Here is a 24,316-nt window from a genome sequence, read left to right as displayed (position 1 = left end):
TGGAGCTCTGGAAGATTTGAAAAGAATAGGAAACTTAGAAACTCTCAAACCTCAGGAGGCTCCTGAATATGTCAGAATTCACAAGACCCCTCCCAAAGGTTATACAAGCGTATTGGCTGGGCAGAGGAGACTCTCCAATCATCGGGGGTGTGGTATTAGAGTCGGAGCCCTTGGTGAGGTGGGTTTCTCAGTGATAATTGCTTTTGAGTACCCCCACTGCTGTGAGCAACCCTAGCAAACTCACTGGTTTGCTAAGCAAGACAGGTGATGTGGTTCCTTTGGTCCTCACCAATTCCTTATCGGGAGTAAAGAGATGATATTCATGTCCTCCCAGGAAAATTCAAAGAATGGTGGGGGGGGGGGTGAGCTGTGGGTGGTGGTGGCACACGCCTTTAATCGCAGCACTTGGGAGACAGTGACAGTCAGATCTCTATGAGTTCGAGGCCAGCCTGGTCAACAGAATGAGTTCCGGGAGAGGCTCCAAAGCTAAAGAGAAACCCTGTCTTGAAAAAAAGGGGGCGGGGATCCCCACTACCTGAGGCTCCCAGTAAGCAGATTACTTAAATGCAGCACTGTCCATCAGCATGACCCTGCCTTGGTACCTAGTAGGTGATGATTGGACTGACTCCTGGCTTCCTCTAGCTGACCACATAAACAGGAAAAGGTCAGAGATAAGGCCTCTGAGCACCAGCCAACAACCTTAAGCATGCAATAACCCTATTTAGGGAATGGGATCCCTAACCATGCAATAGCTCCATATGTAGACGGTATTGCCCACAGTACTGGGGGAGGAAAAGGACAGCAGAAGGTGACTTGACCCTTTCTCTGTTCAGACAGGCTGCCAGGGCCAGCAGCCCAAGTTCTTCCTTTCCCACCCCTGGCCCGACCCTGGGCTGCATGCATAGATAGCAGAGGGAAAACGAGTATACTTGCAACACCCCATCCCCAGTGCAGGCATGGTCTCGAGTCAGCTGTCAGACAGACTAGGCTGGGAGCTGGACTCAGTGAGTGCTTTCGGGTGATTGGCCCAACCGAAAGGTGAGCAATTTGAGGGGCTTTGGCCTCACAGGCAACTTGGTGGCAAGAGATACAGCCTTTGGGCATGGGAGTTCAGATGCCACTCTGGCTGTGCCAGTCTTTGCAAACTTAGGCCTGTCCGTTACCTTTGAGTTTTATTAGGTCACAGCCTCTGTTCTATCAAGGACCAGCCCTGCCATAGGCCATCTCCTCTAACATTGTTGCACAGAACCCTTAAAAGGCTCACCAATAACAGGAGTCAGCACAGTCCATTCCCTACTACCCCTCTCTACAGAGATAGGCCTATACCCCCAGGCCAAGCTCATAGTAGTAGAACCAGCAAGTCAGACTGCCTTTGTCACAACCAAGCTGACTATTGTCCTAGGGACTCCTGATCTCAGTTACAGGCCAGGGGAGCAACTCTGGTATGTTCCAGTGAAACTGGGTGTCTGCAGTTCCCTAGGCCTTTTTCCTGCGAGTCTCCCTTCCCTGGGATGCTTTTACCCCTTTTTGCACTTCCAGTCCCCTAGGAGTAGCTCAAGGGTTCAATTTCAGTACTCTGTTGGGAGAGACCTTTGAGATTTTCTCTTTCAATTCACAGGAATTGCCACACCCAATACTGAGTATAGTCTTTCTCGGTCCTCTCTCCAACACCACAATTGAGATCAAACTTGAAGCTGATGTGACAGGACATTGCCCTTTGACCTTCAGGACACAATAGTCACCCACCCTCCTTATACTCCAAGTCACAGCTTATTTTATGACCTGTAACAGATAGAAGATCGCTCCCCAGGACAGGGACCAGGCCTCTCTGTATGTTTTTCAGCACCTCCCAGATGAAGATGCAAACAGACCTCAGATTTTGCTGCCTCAGTGCCTCTGCGAACAAAGGGTATTGTCTAAGACATGACCAGAACAACCACAGTCTGGCAGAGTGAAGCTCAATCCAATGGGGTCTACACAAATGGAAGGGTCAGATGGGCTGCCCTGGCCTCAGACCTCATGACTGGCACCAGGCTGAGCCAGCATGCCAACCCAGCTTGAATCCCAGGAATCCAGTACAAAACAGGAAATGCCCTGAGCCTTTTGCAGAGTATGATATGCTATTCTGTACAGGTCAGTTCACTCCACTGGCTCGACCTATGTCTCTGCTTGAGGGGGCTTGATACAGGGATACCCATGCATAGGAGAATATGCACACAACAGCCACCAAGTGGGGGACCGTTCATTCTTTGGGAATAGGCAACTTAAATATTCACAAAGCACAAAAGAATGGCAGTTATGTTTTAAAAAATTAAGTTTATAAATATTTCTCCACTGTACAAAGTTTTCCCAGCCCTGCCCACCCCCATCACTGTTCACATTTCTCATTTTTAAAAAATCCCAATTATATTTATTTTTTAAATCATAAAATATATTTTTCCTTTGTTCATATTTAAAAATATTTACAGGGAGGCAGCGAGGCCGGGGTGGGCAGCCGAGGTCAGGACGAGTCCGTGCAGGGGGATGGAGGAGGTGGGAAGAGGTGGCAATAGCTTCTTTCGGTGACAGGCGAGGGCGGGCAGCTGTCCTCTGCAGACAGGTATTGGCTGTGGGGGGTGGGTGGGGGTGGATAGGGGTCTGAGTCCGAATTCAAGTCCAGGTAGTATTTGCTGGTCTTCCAGCGACTGGTGCTGTAGTCGCTGTCACACACGTCTGTGCTGCACGGTGTTGTTGGGGGTGCCATGCCCCGGATGATGTAGGGTCTAGAGGGAAAAGAGAGGAGGTTGGCAGGTGTGCCAATACAAAGCCCTTGAACTGCTTGTCCTCAGCAAGCTTTCAGGGGCAAGGTCTGCTAGGTGGCATAACTCAGAGTTCACTTTCTCTTTCTCCCACTCTGCCTCCACAGCCAGGGCTTGGTAAGAACTAGGTCCCTGATCCCTTTCCAGACAACAAGTTAGCAGAACCTGTTCGCTGACTTTGGGAGGAGCTCACTTAACCTCCGAACTTCCGTTTCTCAAAAGGAAACACTTTCTGCTTTGGATATGTACATGCATATTCATATGTATGTGTGAGGATGCATGTACCCATGTATGGAGGTCAGAGGTCGAACTCAAGTGTGTCCTCCCATCTCTCTCCACTTTATCCTTTGGGCAGGGGCTCTTACTGAACCTGGAGCTCATCAATTTAGCTAGACTGGCTGGCCCCCAGGATCCTGCCTCTGCCTCCCTGGCGCTGGGACTACAGCAACTCTCCACTATATGTGGCCTTTTACTCCACTCCCAATGCTTGTGTGATAGATCATCTCCAGCCTTATTTATTTATTTGTTTGTTTGTTTGTTTGTTTATTTATTGAAGCAGAGTTTCTCTGTGTAACTTTGGAGCCTGTCCTGGATCTTGCTCTGTAGACCAGGCTGGTCTCAAACTCACAGAGATCCACCTGCCTCTGCCTCCCGAGTGCTGGGATTAAAGGCACATGCCGCCACGACCGCAGGGCCCCAGCCTTATTTCTTAAGACGCTTTTGTAAGGATGAAGTAAGATTCTATGTGGAACATGCTAGAAGCATAAGTGTCCACAGGAGAAAGTGTTTAATAGCTATGGACACATGCTCTTTTCTGCAACTGTTGAGGATATGTGGTTCTGGAACAGTCATGTCTTAAGTTATAGCGCCCTGACCTTGGTGACATCTTCCAGTCTCCTGCAGTGGTGCAGAAACTCTGGGTCAGGCCCCGTGTCCTGAACTCACGAAAGCCAGGATCATGGTATCTTTTCAGAGCCAGGACCCACCATGCTGGGGTCACCATGAACAGGAATGGGAGGCTGAAATAGTGGCAACACACAACTCAGCCTCAGCAAGGTCAGGCCACGGAAAGGACAGTGCCTTGGAGTAGGACCCAGAGCAAAGGCAGGCAGGTGGGAGACTTGGAGAAATGGCTTTGTAGGCACAGCTATTTCTAGTCTGGGGACTGGTGTTATACTTTGACACTAGGAATCCACCACAGGTCCTTGAGCAGCAATATAAAGAGGGCTGCAGTCTCTGACAAGTTGGTGCAAGCGTTCCCAGAAATGGTCACTAGATGGCAGGCAGGGCAACCCTGGAAGGCCCAGTAGGCCAGGGACCCAGGCAGGGAGACTGTATGGTCTGGACAGGTGCCAGAACCCTGGTCTACATGCTGGATGGGCCCAGGCCTTCTCTACCTGCCTTGGCAGGTAGCTCCTCCTCTGGGGTTGAGGCCCAGAGTACCTAGAAGGTAGCCCTGTGAGTTATGCCCATCCTTGCACCCTAGATTCTGATTAGCTACGGCAACCACAGCAGTGTCCCTGGATCCTGCTTCTCCTCTATATTCTGTGGCCACTCTGCTGTAGAATGTGGGTTCTCTGAGCAACACGCCCAGCTGTTTTCATTAGAGCAGGTGGGCCCGCTTCTAGGGATCCATCACTTGGGGTCCTGCTTACTACTGATATTTCCTCATAGGAAAAGAGGCTGGAGGGGATCACTGAACCCTCACTTGTTGCTCCCTCTGAACCTCCCAGTCATGTATAGGCAATTCTACTCAAAATATGTTTGGCCTGGGATAACTCCATCCATGCTGGGAGAAGACTTTCCAGTATGGGGACTTGGTAGGGGAGAGGTCACCATAGTCCTCTAAGACAGACCAATAAACTCACTGGTTCCCTGGTGTGAGTTTTGGTGGAATTGTTTAGTTTACCATTGGGACCTTCTGAAGAGGGGTAGGCTATGTATTTACATAACCCCAAGATTAAAAATGGCTCATAACAGCATTCTCACTCATGGAATTTGGTCTGAGACCCCAAAATAAAGGTAACTTGGTGGTCAGGGTCAGGCTAAGCCGGCTTGTAGACTTCTCAGGCTCAGAGAAACCACTGTTTTGAGAAAAGAGCAAGAATCATCCCTTGGGCTGGAAAGACGACTCAGTGTTTAAGAACATGAACTATTCTTGCAGAGGACCAAAGTTTGATTCCCAGTACTCACACCAGGCAGCTCACAACTGCTTGTAACCGCAGCTCCAAGGGATCCCCTGACCTCCTCAGGCACATACAAATAATTAAAAAATAAAATAAAATAATCCTAACAGAGGTTACCCTTGTCAGGCTCTGACCAAGGGCCAGCATCACAGTGGTTCTTTTTTTTTTTTTTTTTTTTTTTGGTTTTTCGAGACAGGGTTTCTCTGTGGTTTTGGAGCCTGTCCTGGAACTAGCTCTTGTAGACCAGGCTGGTCTAGAACTCACAGAGATCCGCCTGCCTCTGCCTCCCAAGTGCTGGGATTAAAGGCATGCACCACCACTGCCCGGCTCATCACAGTGATTTTTAAACACACACTTGAACCTTCTGAGGCCCTGGCATCATGGTGGGCAGGGTCGCCAGGGCCAATAGCTGCGGTGGGTCACAGCAGGGACTGGAGCCTAAGCACTGGTTTCCCCCAATGGGTGCAAATACTCTGCTGGATTCCTTCAAGGCCATGCTCCAAGGTGTCCCAAGCCCATTAAGAAGACGTACTCGCTTGGTGGTGGTGGCACACGCCTTTAATCCCAGCACTCCAAAGCTACACAGAGAAATCATGACTCAAAAAAAGAAAAATCACCTGGTGTCTAAGCAACACTTAGCCTGCCCTGAGCTCACACACAGGCAACCCTGAGGACCCAGAGAGTGGAGTGAAATGGGAAAGATAGAACCCATGAGACACACCTTAAGGAAGATGAAGATGAGACCCTCCTTCCTATGGAAGGTAAGGATGGACTCCTACCTGTATGGTCTGGCAGTGGCTGGGATGTTCGAAGAGTAACACATATCCATGTTGTACAGGGAGGGGTCCGTAGCTGGGGATGGTGGCGGGTTCAGGATCTAAAGAGAGCAAGCAGGGTTTATTCCAGGCCTCCCTTGGCTAAACCACCCCTCCAGCTTGACAGCCTGAGGTCTGTTCTCAGCCCATGGTCCACAGACCTCTCTAGAGCTAGTGAACTTAAAAAGCAGAAGGGAAACATCAGCCATCTTCCCCAGAGCTGGTGGTGGCCAGAGGCATGGGGACAGAATGCTTTCCACCCAACTGTCCTTGTCCTTCTCAGGCATCACTTTGCTGGCCAGTAGAGACCCCTCAGGACCACAACCAGATCTTGGCCATGAACACCAAGAGCCCTGGTCTCCTCCATCGGCACCCATTGTCTCCACCTGCCCGTGTGCACCTCTCTGCTTCCTCGGGAACTTCATGCTGACTGCACTTGGCTTTCACTCCTGCACCTCCTGCCATTGCCTGTGACCTAGCTCCTGCTCAGGACGCCCCAAGTCCCTCCTGGAGCACTTTCTAACAAAGAGGTTGGATAAGGAGGGAGCGGCCCCACCCCTTTCTCAAGGAGCTTTGCCCTACCATCCACCCCAGCTGTGATAAGAAGACACCCTGGACTGTGAGAATGTGCCCTGATGGACATTGATGGCAGCAGGGACCTCTCGGTATGTCTCTGACTACATCCTGAGTGTTGTGACCCAATCGATGGATCAATCCCTAGATGAAAAATAATAGAGCCAGGCGGTAATCCAAGTACTCAGGAGACAGGGGCAGGCTGTGTGTCTGAGGACAGTCTGGGAAAGAGTGAGGTCTAGGACAGCCGAGGCTACAAAAAGAAACCCTGTCTTGAAAAACCAAAACAAACAAACAAACAAAAAAAAAACACCAAAATAAAACAAAAGAAAGAAAAGAGAAATAATATGAAGGCACTGGAGGTGGCAAAAGGTACAAAACGGGGCCTCCTTGGAAGAAGTGGGTCCCTGCAGAAGCACCTCCTCCCAGCCCCTTGCTCGCTTTCTCTTTGCTTCCTAGCTCATGAAGCACTTCTACCATGATGTTTTGCCAAGAGTGCTGGGCGAGGAACTCCAGGCTGAAGCCTTTGAACTCTGAACCCATGAGGCAAAATAAACCGTGGAGTGCTGACAGCAAGTCTTGAAAGTGTGGCCCTCTGCTGGCACACACAGGAACTGTGTCTCCTGTAGCAATAGAGGTTAAAATGATAGACTAAGGCACCCAAATAGGTGCCAAGACCCAGGCACTAAGATTGGGACAGCTCCCATCGACCTACCCGTGACACAGAAAAGACAGTGCCAGGGGAATCGCATCTGCGTTTCTGAGGATGAGCCAGACTGTGGTTCCTAAGCACACTCCTCCTAGGGATGCGCTAATGGAATGTACACAGGGCACACCAAGTGCAAGCCAAGGGTGCCTGTGGGGATATTTTGTTTATAATCTAACAAATAAAGATTGCCTGAAGATCAGAGTGCAGAGCTAGCCACTAGTTAGCCGTAGAGACTAGGCAGTGGTGGCACACACCTTTAATTTAACAGGCAGAGGCTATGGCTCTCTGTGAGTTCAAGGCTACTATGGGTTACACAAGATTGATCCAGACTAAAAGAGACAGAGCCAGGCAGTAGTGGCTTATGCCTTTAATCTCATTACTTGGGAGCACTTGAGCTACTTCTGTAGAGCTGTGAGTATGCTCAGCCCACTGAGTGCAGGGCTGCAACTCAAGAGAGGGTAGCTTTGTGTTGTGGAGGCTGTGGAGAGTACAAGAACAACAGGGATTTCTAAACTCTAGATGCTGGCCCCTAAAATTAGACTCCGGAACTTTCGGAAGACTCAGCTCCTATCCTGTCACCCAGAGATAACACTGTCCTCAGCCCCATCCGCCCAGGATGAGGAGAGGCATGATAAGGCGTCGACAACACACAGACAACAAGGGACACCCCAAAGGGGAGGGGTGAATCCTTGGCAATGTGGACTCTCCGGGGAGACCCTGGAAGATATACAAGGGGCTGTCCTTGCCTTTGTGTAAGCTGCAAAAACTGGGGAAGCAAAGTGCTTATGGAGCAAAGCCGAGCACCAAGGTCTTCAAGGACACTGCCACTGCGGCCCCCTCACTGTGGTTTTGCCCTCTAGGATTTGATACCACAGCCAACACAGGCCTGAAAATGGTTATGATCTGACTTAACTCTCATCTGCCTACCTCTGCCTCCCGAGCGCTGGGATGAAAGGAGTGTGCCACCAGTGCCCAGCAACACATGTGCCATAGCACGTGTGGAGGTCAGAGGACAGCTTGAGAGAATCGGTTTTCTCCTACCACGTGGGTTCAAGGAACTGAACTCACAATGACAAGTTTGGTGCCAAGCACCTTCCCCTGCTAAACCATCCTGTCAGCCCTGTAATAACTTACTGAAGGATAGATAGTATTAGGATTATTCAGACTTATTATTAAATCACAGACTTGACCACAGGCCTTTGTACAGGGAGAACCAGTGTGTGTCTGCCTGACACTATCTGTAGTTTTTAGCATCTGCAGGGGGAAGGGATGCTGGCATGTATTCCCACAGGTATGGGAGAAGATTCATACAGTGCAGCAAGCCACTCTGCAGACAAGGTTTCTCCTCAGCTTGCCTCAGGGAGAACATTCCCTCACAGGAGAGGGCTGGTCAGTCACTCTCCACAATCTCTTCCTCGTAGGATGAGGCTGGGAGACAGCACCCCCTAAAATCAGATGAAAGGCTCCACAGAATATTTTAGCCACAAAAATTATACTGCTTGGTTGTCTGTCTTTGGATGATAACCATCTGTTTTCAAGAAATTGATGCCATGGTGGAAGTCACAAATATTCCTGGTAAGGACGAGAGACATTCTCCTGGGCTAGATGGGCCCAGCAAGGCAGTGAGGACCATGATGCAAGATGAGAGAACCGCGTACACACCAGAAAGTCCCAGGAATAACTGGAATTGGAGGTGAGAGCTTTCTGTGTTTCTTTTATTCTTTGAGTTTTGTCTTTGATTTTTTTGTTTGTTTGTATTTTGTTTGTTTGTTTAGACAATGTTTTCCTATGTAGCCTTGGTTTTCCTGTAACTTGTTATGTAGACCAGGCTGGCCTCAAACTCACAGAGATCCTCCTGCCTCTGCCTCCCAAGTGCTGGGATTAAAAGTGTGCACCGCCACATATGTTGGTTTTTGAGACAGGAAGACATGCATCCCAGACTGTCCTCAAACTTCTTGTATAAACAAGGATGTATGGACAAAGATGACCCTGGGTTCTTCACCTCTCTGCCTCCACCCCTATACCCGCTAGCCCCGGTATGTGTTGAACTAGGGATGGAGTCTAGAGCTTTGAACATGCTAGGCAAACACGCTATGAACAGAGCCACGTCCCTTTGTGGACATATGTGTTTGCAGACCACCATCTCCATAGCCACCCTTTTCTATTCAGAAAACAACGGCACCAGTGAGGGAAACAAAGGGGGAGCATGCACCACCGTTCTTTGGGGCACTGGAAGAATTACTAGCTCTAAAAAGATCTCCCACCCAGGAAGTCCCTGGAGCCAGCTGGCACTGACAGGAGTCCCCCACTGTCACCCATTTATCAGCCTGTCTCACTCACCGGTGGATACAGCGTGGCTTTTGTGCTGGATGAGCTGCTGGATGAGGCCCCTGTGACATGATTCCGGTCGTAGAGGGGCACGCTGCCCCGCCCCCCCACCAGGCTCATGGAACTCATCATGGACTTGCTGCATGGGATGCCTGTGGGGAAGGAGAGGCAGGTCACAATGAGCAAACTCCCGCTTTGGGCCCTGATGCCCATGAAATTTCCACTCAGGTAAACGTATCCCAACGGACACAGGTCTTTGGCTGTATCAGGGCAAGCTACCCAGGTCTCTACAAAACATGCAGACTCACAGTAACTCCTGGGAAGCCTGCAGAAGGGAGCCCTGTGTAGGGCTGAGTACAGAGATACCACACAGACAGAGCTCAGGTATGCTGAGAATGCTGAGATGCGGAGATCATGGCAGCCCCTGAAAAGCCCTGCCCTCCACCCCCAAGATGAGCCAGGTCACATCAACCTCTGGATACTACAGTTCAAGGAGGCTGGCTTAGTGAGAAGACAGACTAGGCCAGGAGAGAGGAAGCCAAGGCTGTATAGGGTTGGGCCACCACCATGGTGGACCCTGAGTGAACAGGCACTTTCAGCCCTCTTAAGGCCCAGAGATGGGCCTGCCATACTACTGATAGGATCTGAAGCAGAAAGTGTTGCCCTGGGCATCTGCAAACACAAACTGTGTCTCTGTGGGTGGCCCTCTGGGTGCTTCCCAGACAACTCCCCAAACCTCCTCTATCAGAGAGGCAGCTTCAGGCTCCTTACCTGGGAAGGGACCATGCTGTGAGCCACCCGGGGCTATGAAATTGAGAGGCACGTGAGGGGTTCCACTGACGTACTCATGGGGGAAGGGCCCATTGGCCCCCGTGTAGCGCTGGCACATCACTCGCTGGCAGACAAAGTAGACCCCGCCCATGACGAAGAGAGAGAGGATGATGCCAATGACAGGCCCAATGGCACTGCTGTGGGCTGGGATGTCATCGGAGGGTGGCTTGTTGATTTCTGTTGGATAGATCACTCACGTTAACCCCAAAGTGATGGCCTTCCACACGGAAGGCTGTGAACCCAAGCAGGGCTGCCTTTGCCCAAACTTGGCACCCGCAGGAAGGAGCAGATGAGCTAGGGACATGGGATATGGCTCACTTTGGGACAACTGTCTGCTGCTCCTGAGCCTGCTCAACCCTGTTCTCTGCCTGGCCAACTCTGCCTCATTTCCAATGGCCTAAACTGTGCTCACAGGCTTTTGCCCAGCACCATGCCTGGCGAAGGTGGCAGCGAGTATTCCTGAGTTAGCCCATGTCGTGAGATAACAGAGCAGGATGGTATGATCTGGAGTCAGTGTGAGCAGCTGGGTACCAGTCTTCTGGGGTCTATAGGGAGCAGAGCAACTTTTATATCACCTCAATTGCAAGGCCACCAGAGTGTGAAAGACACGTCCCTGATTCAGCTGACAAAAATGTTTACCTTGGGACACAGCATTCCCAAGGACATCAACTCCATTCCTTCTTAACTGCCCACAACATGAAAGAGCTGGGAAAAAGCTTTTGTTTCAGAAGATGGAGCCTGAGTGTGAACATCAGGCCTATGGCAGTCCATGAACAGACCTGCCCAGCAGAAGACATCAGCCACCCAACTCTGCCATCTAAACCAGGCCACTCCAGAGTCAGTGCCCAAGGCATCTAAGCTGTGATGGTTTCTAAGTCCATGAGAAATGTCCTTTCCCCATTATGCCCTCCTTTCCAGCAGCAGACATCTCTGCTCTGGTCCCCATGGGGTAGATGGAGTAGACCCAGGCAGAAAATCATCACATCCTCTCTGGAATTCCAGTTCCTTCCTGTCTGACTGACAGTCTTTAGGAAGCCTTCCTGACTGCCCCGACCACCTATTATCTAGCACTAACACTCACATCCTTGGGTGTTAGTCCATGTTACTCAAGGGTTATGTATGGCATATGATGTGGAAAAACCCAGACTACTGGGTTTGGGTCCTAAACTGTGTAAGAAAAGAGAAAGAGCTGATTAGTAGGCATGCCTGCATTCATTCTCTTTTCTTAACTGTGACCAGCTGCTTCGAGCCCCTCCCTTGACCTCTCCACAATGGCGGACTGTAACCTGGAACCGAAAGTCTTTCCCTTGACCTCCCAACAATGGCGGACTGTAACCTGGAACTGAAAGTCTTTCCCCTGACCTCCCCACAATGGCGGATTGTAACCTGGAACTGAAAATCCTTCCCCTGACCTCCCCACAATGGCTGACTGTAACCTGGAACTGAAAGTCCTTCCCCTAACCTCCCCACAATGGCGGACTGTAACCTGGAACTGAAAGTCAAGTAAACCTGTACTCCCCAAGTTGCTTTTGTAAGAGCATTTCATCAGAGCAACAGAAACAAAACTAGGACACCCACTAAATGAAATTTCCCACAGCCCCAGCCCACCTCGGAGATCCCATCCCATTAGGGACCTGCCTGGAAGCACTTACCACACATGAGCTCATCAGATCCATCAGCACAGTCAGGAAAGGAGTCGCACTGCTGCTTGATGAGGACACACTGGCCGCTGGTGCACCGGAACTGATTGGGCAGACAGACAGCTGTGAGGGAGTAAGGGGTCATGCTTAGAGAAGCTGGAGGGCAGCTGCTGTCCTGGCCCCAACCAACACTGAGCCAACAGCAAGAACGCTTTTCCAGCTAGGAAAGACCATAGGAAACTCCATCTCAGCCCAACAGGTCCCCTGTTCCAAGGTCTGTTCAGCGTGAAGAGGGGTGGGACCATGACAGTAAGGAAGAGACCTTGATGCCAGCCTGCCACCAGGAGGCATGCAGTCTGAGTCAGAGACAGCAAAGAGCAGGAACAGCCTCAGGTCCAGGGCCAAGGAGGTGGGGCTGAAGTGGAGTTGGCAGAAATAACTATTTCCTCAGTGCAGGCGGGCTGGGGCAGTGGAGCCCAGAACTCCACGAAGGAATAAGTTGCACTCAGGGGGACCAAGGCCATCTCCTCCAACATGTGGACGGAGACTGGGCAGGGAAAACTATTGAGTTACAGCACCTTGGGGAACACCTGGGTGCTTGGCATCATCTCCCACAACCACCCATCTGGACTCTCTCCTAACATGCCCCAGGTTCCTGACCTGGGAAAGGAGACAAGGGCACTTTGTCCTTCCTAGGAGTCGGGGGCCAGCACCTGCTATTGGTGGGTGTATCTCACACCAGGAGGAGTGTGGGCAGGTGAGTGGGAGGAGGGAAGGATGGATTTTGAACTCATCAAGTGACACTCAAACTAGAAGCACACACTATTACTGGCTCCGCAACCAACCACCCAGCTCCCCTGTCTAGCATGAGAGTATCCACACGTACAACAGTAACTGGGCCAGGCGTGCCAATGGACCCTTATTTATAGACAAGGCAGCTAGCTGAGTTTGGCACATGCCATCATATGTTAAGCCCTGGTCCATGGTCTCCACCAGATCCCTCAGAGCCCTGGTGAGCAGCAAAGTCATCATCACAGTCACACAGAGGAAGCCGCCAAGGTCACTCCAGGTCTCTGCTGAATGAGGGCGGAGGATGGTGGCAGACAGCATCTGAGTCATGGAGAACATCACCCAGCAGTTTTGGGCAAAGGCAGTAAGAGTGATCACAGGAACGGCTCAGTGACAGATCTGTGCCTATGGTGCTAAAACATGTGGCAGATGACCAAGGGCAGCGCAGGTCATGTATCATGCCATGCATAGCAAGTGCAAAAGAGATATATTAGAAAACTATAAAGAAGGGTCAGTGAGGGCTAGAGAGATACCCAGGTAAGGTCCACTTCCAGAGGACCCGGGTTCAATTCCCAGCACCCACATGGCAGTTTACAATCATCTGTAACTCCAGTTCCAGTCGATCCAACACCCTCTTCCGGCTTCGGCAAGCACCAGGCAGGCACATGTGCACATACATACATGTAGGCAAAACACGCATACGCAAAAACTGAATTTAAAAAATTTTAAAGGCTGGCCAGTGAGACGGCTTAGTGCAGGGAGTCTCAATTTGGGCTCGAACAACCCTATGACAAAGGTCACATATCAGACGTCCTGCATAGCAGATATTTATATTAAGATTCATAACAGTAGCAAAATTAGAGTTATGAAGTAGCAACGAAATAATTTTATGGTTAGGAATACCACAACCTGAGGAACTGTATTAAAGGGTCTCTGCTAGGAAGGCTGAGAGCCACTGGCTTACAGCCGCCAGGTGGTGGCAGTGCGCGCCTTTAATCCCAGCACTCAGGAGGCAGAGACGAGTGGGTCTGAGGCCAGCCTGGTCTACAGTGTGAGTTCTAGGACAGGCTCCAAAGCTACACACAAAAACCCTGTCCTGAAAAAAACAAAACAAAACAAAACAAAAAGATGCTTACAGTCAAGCCTGGTGATCAACATGTTCGCTGAGACCCGAACAGTAGAAGGAGAAAACTGACTTCTACAAGCTGCTGTCTTCTGACCTCCATTAGCACAACATGGTGCACACGGCACACATATGCATGCGTGCACACACGCACGTGCACACACCCTAAGGAAAAGCCTGGGAAGGTAGCTCGGTTGAGAGAGTGAAGCATTTCTTCAGGCTGCGCCTAAAATTCACTTCATTTGTTCCCACCAAGAGGACCTGCCTATTTAGCTGCTTTCCAGCCCTCTACTTGAGGAAGGTGAGGTAGAGCCTAATGCTTGGTGTACAGGAGGGAAGACCAAATGGCTTTGGCAGGGCCTGGGTGGAACATAGCAGCCAGGGTGGGCAGGGCAGAGCCTCACCATCGCAGTTGGCTTCATCCGAGCGATCCTGGCAGTCGGCCTCACCATCACAGCGCAGGCGCAGGTCCACACACTGGCCTCGAGCACAGGGGAACTGGGAGGCGGAGCACACTGGGCAGCCTTCCTCATCGCTCTGGTCGGCACACTCGGGGAAGCCGTCACAGCGCCAGGCTCCGGGGATGCAGTCAATCTCACCAGTGGCACAGGCAAACTGATCAGGGGAGCAGGTAGGAGGCTCTGGGAGAGAGGAGAGCACAGTCACACAGGCTCACCCCAGTGAACCACACAACTGCAGGAAGCCCATAGCACACTTTCAAGTAGTAGGTTGGCTTCAAACTTACTGAGTAGCCAAGGAAGACCTTGAACTGCTGGTCCTCTGTCTCTATCTCTGTCTCAGGGATTACAGGTGTGCATCACCATACCTTGTTTACACAGTGCTAAGGACTGAAGCCAGGGCCTTGCACATGTGCTCTACCACCTGAGCTACATCTTCAATGCATGTCTCTTCTTTTCTTTTTTTTAGTGTGTGTGTGTGGGGGGGGAGCATGCTCCTATGCAGACATGGATAGCATTCTTCTCTCTCTCCACCTTATTCCTGAGAAACAGGGTCTCTCACTACACCTGGAGTTAGGCTGACAGCCAGCAACCCTAGTGACATGTCTGTCTCTGCCTCTCATCACACTGGGGTTACAGGTGCCACAACTGTTTTGATGTGGCTGTTGGTGATACAACCTCAGGGGTCTATGCTCACAGAGCCCCCACATGTCTCTTTTCTATGGTAAAGAGCACAGACTGCCTGGGAATTTTTGATTTAAGCAGCACAGACTGCCAACATGGCAAAACAGGGTGGAAGACCCAAGAAGTTACTTGGCTTCTCAAAGCCTCCATTTCCTCCTCTCTACACCTAGGAGCCACTGCACGAGTGACGGGGCTATGGGGAAGAGACAGGGCGTGTGGCTAGGGTGGGCCACACAAGGGAGTGGTGGGTTGTGCTGCTGAAACACTGGAGCATTTTAGACCCAACACATTTTAGAACCTCAGCAAGCCCTTCGTCCTGTGACCAGACAAATGGCCATAAAAGATTGCAAACTGTCTGTGTAAAAGACACACATCTCTTGGGCTGTGAGAAGGGGCCTCAAGCTGAGTGTAAAGGCACGTGCCTATAAACAGTGCACTTTGGAGATGGGAAAAGATCTGGAGTTCAAGATTAACTTTGGCTACATCAAAAGCTCAAGGCCAGTCAGGACTATGGGAGAGAGATACTGTCTCAAAAACAAACCAAAACAAACCAAAAGAAGAAACCTGAAGCCTCATGGTGAGGAAATGACAGAGGGGCACATGCTCCCAAGTGGAGAGCAAGGCCTGGGTGCACTGCCCCTACCCCAGGCAGGAAGGCTCAGGCATCCATGGGAGCCATGCAGAAACATCTTCAGATCACCAGCCTGTGTAAGTCACCAGAAGTGAAAGAGAGTGGACAGACACAAAATGTGTCTCTGTTCTTGGCCAAAATCTAGGGTTTGGTGTGTCAGGCAGTCATTCCCAGAGCTCCCGGAGCCAGGAGCAAGACTAACCATTAAAAAAAGTGTCCATGCGCTCAGCCAATGCCAAAAGCATACAAGGAGAGGTCATGGGCAAGGATGAAGCCTGACCCTCCCAGAAGCTCACAGAGGATACTAAGGTAGAATGCAGCCCAGGCTACCCGGCGTGCCCAGGTCACAGCAGAGAGGAAGGAAGCCCTGGGAGCAGACTTCATCATGGTGACTTTAAAGACCATCACTTTTAACACAGCCATTCCCTAACACGTGCTCCGTTACTTAAAGGAAACCAGCCTGCCAGGTCTGCTCTCAGTCTCCTAGAGAGGAAAGCAGAGCTCACAGCAGGCAAGAGTTCATCCGAAGGTCAGAGTCCAGGATCTGAACCCAGGTATTCCCAACCTGGTTCCTGATGACACATTGCCATCACAGCCATGTAGGCCCCAGGAAAATGGGGGGGTGGAGTCAGAAGCACAAACCTCTTACCAGGGGGACTAGAGAGACTTTTAGAATAGTTCAAAGTTCTGACTGCTCTTACAGAAGATCGGGGTTCAGTTCATGGTACCCATGCACTGCTTGTAACTCCAGTTCCAAGGGATACAATATCCCTCTTCTGGCCCTGTGGACACTGGAGGCATGTGGTTCATTACATGCAGGTGAACACTTATGCACATAAAATAAAAATAATTTTAAAAAAGAAACCTTCTATAAGATCCAACAGCCCTGTGGATAACTGACAGCAGAATAGGTGGTCAGGAAGGATAAAGATGACTGATCAATACTATCTATCAACTGGATCTAATAAATCTTTCTAGAATATTCCACCTGACAACAGCAGAATGCCCATTCTCCCCAAGGGCACATAAAACACTCACAAAGATGGAGTCCAGAACACATAGTGGCCATAAAGTACACTTCAATTACTTCAATCTATTTAAAGAAAGAAATCCCACAAGGGAAGCTCTCAGACCACAGTGAAATTAAAGCAGAAATCAAAGAGAGCTGGGACATTCCTAACTATCTAGAGACCAAATAAATCCTTCCAGGCAAAAATACTTACCATTGAACCAACCTACACCTCACAACACAATTCTGAACAACACAAGGGTTATTTAAATATTTCAGCTATTGGGGTAGGGATCAGTACTAGCCACACAAGCCTGAGGACCTGAGTTCAACCCCCAGCACCCAGTGTAAACAGCCAGGTGTGGTGGCACGTGTTCCTAATTCCAGGGCTGGGGATGTAGACACAGGGTCTCTGGGCTCACTAGACAGTCAGCCTAGCCTAACTGGCAAGCTCCAGTTCCCAGTGAGAGACCTTGTCTGAAAAAAACAAAACAAACAAAAGACAAGGTGGATGGCTGGGGAATAACAGCACAGATTAACCCCTGGCCCCCACAGTACAAGTGCATACACACGCATCAGGACTATCTGAAAACTAAGATACAACTGATTAAAATCTGTGAGCTGCAGGAAAAGCACACAGAAGTGTTAATTAGGGAGAGGGCTATAGGTAAAGAAATGACTGCTTTGGAGATTAGATGCCATGGGTTCTGTCACCTTAACGCATGCAGGGCACTAGTCAAAGACCCAACAGAAGGTTCACTCACCACCACAGGTCAGCAGGTTCTGCAGGAGCACGAGGTGGACTGGGCATGAGCAACGTGGCGTTCCATCACCCTTGGCAATGCAGATGTGGGAGCAGCCACCATTGTCTCGGGCACACGGATGGGCTGCTGTATGGACAGAGCAGGATGGAGAAGATCAGGTTCTCCCTTCCTACTCAGAGCTCATCCTGTGCAGGTGAATGGCAGGCTTCTACAGAAGATCATCTCACTTGGTTCCTTCAGCAGCCCCGTTGATCAATACTAACATAGAAACTGATAGAAAAACCAAGTCTCGCCAGGCGGGGGTGGCGTAGGCCTTTAATCCCAGCACTCGGGAGGCAGAGACAGGCAGATCTCTGAGGGTTTGAGACTGGCCTGGTCTAAAGAGTGAGTTCCAGAAGGGCTCCAAAGCTACAAAGAGGAAGGGGGGAGGAAAAAAAAAACCTGTCTTGGAAAACAACAAGAAAACAACAAACGAACAACACAAATAACAACAACAAAACCGAGTCTTGGGGGCTGGAGAGATGATTAGTGGCTAAGAGCTGCTCTTTCTGAGGATCCCACATGACAGCTCACTACTGTCTACAATTCCAGCTGAAGGAGACCCAACACCCTCAACAAAGATATACACGAAGGCAAAACACCTTTATGAAAATAAAAATTATTTTTTAAAAACAAATGGAGTCTGGCAGCTGTGCTGTGCTGCAAACACAGAGCTGTCCCGCTGCAGGCACTGAGATCAACGTGATGGAGGAAGGTCATTGGTTAAATAAAAAGAAACTGCTTGGCCCTCATTGGTTAGAAGATAGGTGGGAGGAGTAAACAGAACAGAATGCTGGGAGGAAGAGGAAGTGAGCTCAGACTCCACAGCTCTCCTCTTGGGAGCAGACGCCTCAGAGAGACGCCATGCTCCCAGCTCCCAGGCAGACGCACGCGATGAAGCTCTGACCCAAGATGGACTTAGGCTAGAATCTTCCCGGTAAGCGTACCTAGCTGTGCTACATAGAATATTAGAAATGGGCTAGTCCAGGTGTGAGAGTTAGCCGAGAAGAGGCTAGATAGAAATGGGCCAAGCAGTGATTAAAAGAATACAGTGTCTGGGTAATTATTTCAGGGCATAAGCTAGCCGAGCAGGCGGCCGGGGTGCTGGGTACGCAGCCTCGCCACCCTTATTACTACAAATGGCACCCGACGTGATGGACTAAACCCACTTAAAAAACCTGAGAAGGCTTAAAAATAAGGGAGAGAGAGTTTAACACAGATTTTTGCTGTTTGTTGGTGGCGTGCTGTAAAGAGATTTCCTGATTGGGCAAAAGCAGCAGAAAAATCGCTGTGTCATTTTAAAGCACAGCTTCTTGGGGCTGTGCTGCCAGCGTGAACTCTGGCTTTAAAGCATTTGTGGCACTCTGCTTGCTAGAGGCAAGCAAGCGCTCTCATCTAAGAGAAGCTTCCTGACTCAGCTTTAGCTGCAAAACCCTGCAGCTCATTAAGAGGTCCTGCCACGAAACACTTAAATGGTGTTGACGAAAAGCTGAACGCATGCTTTTCGTTTTTCAGCCTTAGCAGGAAAAAAGCTGCGCCGTTTAAAAATGCTGGCTTTCTGGGCTGTCCTGCCAGGGCAAACTCTGACTCTTTTACGCAGGCGGTTTGTGCGGTTTGCAAGCACAGGCTGCTGAAGCTCGCTTTTGGCAGGGACCTTGAAATGCCATAGAGTTGTAGCAGGAAACATGGCTACAGCCAGTACCTTAGCCATGAGGCTGAAAAGCTAAGGAATGGGCTGGATCCAGCCGTCAAAGCCACGGCTTTAGTCCTACTGAGATTGCTTGGTAAATTAAAGACTCATGTGGTCAGAAAAACAGAGAGAGATACAGTAAAGAGAGCATCAAAGACAAAGAAAATTTTTAAATGATTTACAGCGTGTTAAAAATATATGCAAGCTAAAAGTTAAAAGTTCTTAAAAGTAAAAAATGAAAGAGAGTTGTTGGGTGTGGTAGTACACACCTTTAATCCCAACACTTGGGAGGCAGAGGGAGATTGACCTCTGTGACTTCAAGGTGTGGTAGCACACACCTTTAATCCCAGTGCCTAGAAGGCAGGGACAAACAGATCTCTGTGAGTTCAAGGTGTAGTAGCATACACCTTTAATCCCAATGCCTGGGAGGCAGAGACAGGCGGATCTCTGAGAGTTCAAGGACAGCCTGGTCTACAGAGTTATTCCAGGTCAAAAATACAGAGAACCTGTCTCAAAAAGCAAAAAGTTAAAAGTAAAAATAAACAAAATAGAGGTTAAAACAAAGCTGTACAAAGATGGAAAATACACAGAGAATTTTGATACTGTATGCTATTATGCTCTCTTTGAATTATTTGAATGCTGAGGAAGGAGCAAAAGATGCTGAAAGATATTTATTTATAAATGCTGCTGAGCTAATCCAACATAGATATTTTGATGCCTTGACTTTGAAATTTGGATCTAAGGACATGATGCTTTGGAAAGGAGTTTCTTATTTTGTTTTCACAGAGGATGAGACCCTGTTCATTTCTTCTATTCCGATTTGGTATGATGGACCACGCCCTCCTGAAGGGTTGGTGTGAACACCTTCAGAAAATTGCTTCGCTCAACTGCCAACTGAGATGAAACTAGCACACAGGTTATACCATGAAAGACCTAATTAACGACGCCCCCATTCAGCAGGAAGCAGTTTGGAGAGAAATAATTGCGCCCATATTCCCAAAAAATGTTTATAAATGTTCTTTTACATTTAAAGGGGGATATGATATAGGTATGAATAATTTGCATTAGTATAGATTTTGCTTTATTGATAAAGATTTACGGTCAATTTTGTTATATGTATATGTATTTCTGATATTGATTAAGGTATTGTGATTGTGTAGTTCATTATTAAAATGTAATGTATAAATAGGAAATATAGGTTGTTGATGGATAATCATAAATAATAGTCAAGTTTGTAGTCATGTTAGTTAAGATTTTCTAGATGTGCATAGATATATTTTAGATAGGCATTCTTCATATTTTTCAAAGATTATAGAATATGGCATTTTAAATGTTTTAATAACTTAGGACTTTTCATGACAATGAGACACTCTGCTCCTGGCAGCACCAATCTACTTCAAGAGGAAGATGGGCATTGAAGAGGATCCTTATGGAGTTTGATAGCCATTTGGGCAAGAAACTGCTCTTGCCTGGACTATTGCATAAACTGGAAACAGAGAACCCGCAGAGAGAGGACTACTGAACTTGCCTAAAGGTGAGATGATCTTTAGGGGTTCCTGATTCATGAAGGAGTCTGCAAGACATTCTGCAGGACACAACAGATAGTGACTGAACTGACTTTGAATTTTCCTGCTTTATGAAAATGTCTGCTGGATACCATGGGCCTGAAGGCTGAAGATGGATGCCCCAACAGTACAGAGGAACTTTGGGTGACTGTCCAGGCAGCGAGATGTCTCTGTCATTTCTAGAGTTTTAAAAGTTGCTTTTTTCTTGTTTGCTTAGGTAGTATTGTATCTTTCTGGAGTCTTTGATGGAGTTAAGAATAGTTAGTTATAGTTATAGTTTTCCTTAGTTATGATAAAGATTATTGTAACTTTTACTTGATAACTGTTTTGTTATATGTAATTTTGTTATGTTAAAGTTAAAGCCTTTTTTTTGTTTAAACCGAAAAAGGGGAAATGATGGAGGAAGGTCATTGGTTAAATAAAAAGAAACTGCTTGGCCCTCATTGGTTAGAAGATAGGTGGGAGGAGTAAACAGAACAGAACGCTGGGAGGAAGAGGAAGTGAGCTCAGACTCCACAGCTCTCCTCTCGGGAGCAGACGCCTCAGAGAGACGCCATGCTCCCAGCTCCCAGGCAGACGCACACGATGAAGCTCTGACCCAAGATGGACTTAGGCTAGAATCTTCCCGGTAAGCGCACCTAGCTGTGCTACATAGAATATTAGAAATGGGCTAGTCCAGGTGTGAGAGTTAGCCGAGAAGAGGCTAGATAGAAATGGGCCAAGCAGTGATTAAAAGAATACAGTGTCCGTGTAATTATATCGGGGCATAAGCTAGCCAAGCAGGCAGCCGGGGTGCTGGGAACGCAGCCCCGCCGCCCATATTACTACATCAACGCAGTCAGCATCCCAGCGTGAGGCACAAAGTCACTCAGAAGCAGAAGCACTATCTCCAGCTGAGGCGCTATAGACAGTGGGTGATTCCTGTGGGGTTAGGGAGGAGTCACATCATCGTAAGGGTGTGGCTTCCGGTAAGTTAACCATGCTGCCCTGGATGGCCCCACAGCTAAACATGGGAAGCACAAATTAAGAGCTGACGGATTATTCAAAAAAAATAAAATTTAAAAAAGGTAGGTAGGTAGATGGGGTGGGTCTGGGAACAGTTGGGGGAAGAGTAAGGATGAACAGAATCAAAATAAATTCTATGAAATTCTCAAAGAATAAAATATTTAAAAAGAAAGAAAACAGAACCTGGAAGCCGTTTCAGACTTTGAACAGTACACCCAAGCCTGTCTCTGTACCCCATACCCCTACCCTTCCCACCATGGCTCTACACTGTCTGCTGCTTTCTCTGCTGTTATAGTGGATGTGCCCATGTCCTGACCCCTATGACCCATACACGTGAGCTTAACTGGAAGCAGAGCCTTTGCAATGTAACAGGTAAGGAATCGCAGGACGAGGTCATTGTGGGTGATCCGAGTGTTTTAAACCCAGTGACAGAAGAAGGGCAGGAGCAGAGTGCTGGGACTGAACAAGAGTCTTGTGCGCACTGGGCGAGCCCTTTACCAACTGAGCTACATCACCATCCCTAGCTCAGGTTTTTGTTTGGTTTCATGTGTGTGGTGTATGCACATGTGTAGGGGGATTTGCACATCTGTGTACACACACAGAGGTCAACAAAAGGATGCTGGCTGTCACATCATTTTCTGCCTTATTCTCTTGAAGCACAGTCTCTCTCTGAACCTGGAGCTAGGCTGATCCCACCAATCCTCCACACCCCCTAGATCACACTGAGCTTTTTATGAGGGTGTTGGGATTTGAACTCAGAACTCCACACTTGCACAGCAAGTGCTCTTACTACCAAATCATGTCTCTAGTCTCTACTGTCTCTTAAAGAGGTCTTGCTAAATATTTCAGGCTGGCCTCTAACACTAGTTCCTCCTGCCTCAGTATCCCAGTGGCCAGCATTGCAGGTATGTGCCTCCAGGACTGTGCAGTTTGAAAACTGAGGTGGTCACAGATTACAGCAGAGCTCAGCAAGCCCACTCCGTTATACCACAGAGCAAATAATTCTCACTTTCCCAAAGAGCCTGCATCCTGAAGCTATTCCATTCTGTCAGCCCTTGCTCTGTGGACTGCAGGGAGCTCAGACTTAAGTCTGGCATAGACTCTCATGAGAAAGCATGCTGGGTGTTCCACACCCCCGAAGGAGAGCTTACTTGAGAATTCCCTGCCCTTGTTATCTGGGACACCTCACGTTAAGTTTCCATAAGGGTATGTCTAATTCTTACCCTGGCTCACTAAAGGCTACCTGGTCCTTCACAGTCCCCTCAGTTATAAGGAAATATGGCTAGTACGACTTTCTGTGGACTCTATTGGGCAAGAGTGTCACCATTCCAACCACAACATGGTCATTCTGAAGGCTTATGACATCTAGGAGCCTGTGACTTTGTAAGGAGTCAGGAGAACAGAGATATCCTGTCGGCTTTGTCTACTGAGACAGGGTCTCATTATGGAGCCCAGGCTAGCCTGGAACTCGTTATCTAAAGTAAGATGACCTCAAACTTGCTACGATCCTCCTGCCTTGGCCTCCTGAGTACTGGGATTGCAAGTATGCACCCACGTGCCTGGCTAGAATGTGATGTTTTACCCTATATCTGCAGATACACAGACTGGGGAGACGCAATTTATCCAGACAGCTCACTTCTCAGGACCCCAGTGATCCAGAGGACAGAGAAGCTGCGTCTAGCCAACCCAAGTGCTAATTTCCTGTTTCAGAACTCAGCCCAGCTTTGGGCGGATTGACAAACCTCCCCACTCCCCAGAGCACTTGTATTCCATATATTATTCTACAGGTTTTGGCTGTAGATTCCCAGCCTATAGGGTCGAGCAACAGAAACAACATGACCAAATCTAGGGCTCTGGCCTAAACCCAAACTGCATGAGAGGGGCCCATGGCAGGGTTACTGTGTGCTAGCTAGCACTTGAGACATGCTCATAGGACAAGCATGCATCTCGGGCTAACTATGAATGTCTTCCAACACAAAATCAGAAACATCATGACAGGGCCAGAGAGATGGCTCAGAAGTGAAAGAACTGGACATTCAAGCTTGCCAACTCGAGTTCAACCCCTGGAACACACTGTGCTGGTTAGCCTTTCGTCAATTTGACAAAAACTAGCGTCATTTGAAGAGGGAAGGGAATTCAATTGAGGAACTGCCTCTAACAGATGGGCCTGTGGGCACGTCTCTGGGACATTCTCCTGATTACTGAATGATGTAAGAAGGCCCATCCTGGGCAATATGCCTGGGCAGGTGGTGCTGGATGGTACAAGAACACAGGCCAAGCAAGCCATGGGAGCAAGCCATTAAGCAGTGTTCCTCCATGGCATCTGCCTGAGTTCCTGCCTTGAATTCCTGCCCTGGCTTCCTTCAGTGATGGACTGTGACCTGTCAGTCAAACACACCCCTTCTTCCCCGGTTGCTTTTGGTCACAGTGTTTATCACAGCAGCAGGGAAAGTATCTAGGATGCCCACAGAAGGGATGAAAGAGAGGCCCAACTCCACAGAGGTGCTCTCTGACCTGCACACGCTCCAACTCCACAGAGGTGCTCTCTGACCTGCACATGCTCCAACTCCACAGAGGTGCTCTCTGACCTGCACACGCTCCATGGCATGCATGCTCCCATCCCTACATACACCATACATACATAGAATTTGAAAAAAATTAGGGCTTTTTTTTTGCAAC

The 24,316-nt window shown here is 48.9% G+C and overlaps 1 protein-coding gene across 2 annotated transcripts in view; it reads right to left on the bottom strand.

The window, feature by feature from the left end:
• Window positions 1-2,299: 2,299 nt before the first annotated feature.
• Window positions 2,300-24,316, bottom strand: part of Lrp5 (LDL receptor related protein 5) — a 110,750-nt gene continuing 88,733 nt past the window's right edge. For both annotated transcript variants that reach the window (XM_041661415.1, XM_041661416.1), the window contains 7 exons: window positions 17,339-17,464; window positions 14,197-14,433; window positions 11,893-12,003; window positions 10,181-10,417; window positions 9,422-9,561; window positions 5,764-5,861; window positions 2,300-2,762 (listed from right to left, as the gene is read on the bottom strand). In XM_041661415.1, the coding sequence (XP_041517349.1) occupies window positions 2,501-2,762; window positions 5,764-5,861; window positions 9,422-9,561; window positions 10,181-10,417; window positions 11,893-12,003; window positions 14,197-14,433; window positions 17,339-17,464 (1,211 nt within the window). In that variant the 3' untranslated portion in view covers window positions 2,300-2,500. The remainder of the gene's footprint in view (window positions 2,763-5,763; window positions 5,862-9,421; window positions 9,562-10,180; window positions 10,418-11,892; window positions 12,004-14,196; window positions 14,434-17,338; window positions 17,465-24,316) is intronic.

This window comes from Microtus oregoni, unplaced genomic scaffold (assembly GCF_018167655.1).
Source record: "Microtus oregoni isolate MIOR12 unplaced genomic scaffold, Mior012 000012F_ref0000307, whole genome shotgun sequence".
In the NCBI taxonomy this organism is placed as follows: domain Eukaryota; kingdom Metazoa; phylum Chordata; class Mammalia; order Rodentia; family Cricetidae; genus Microtus; species Microtus oregoni.
This window is presented reverse-complemented; position numbering and strand designations above follow the sequence as displayed.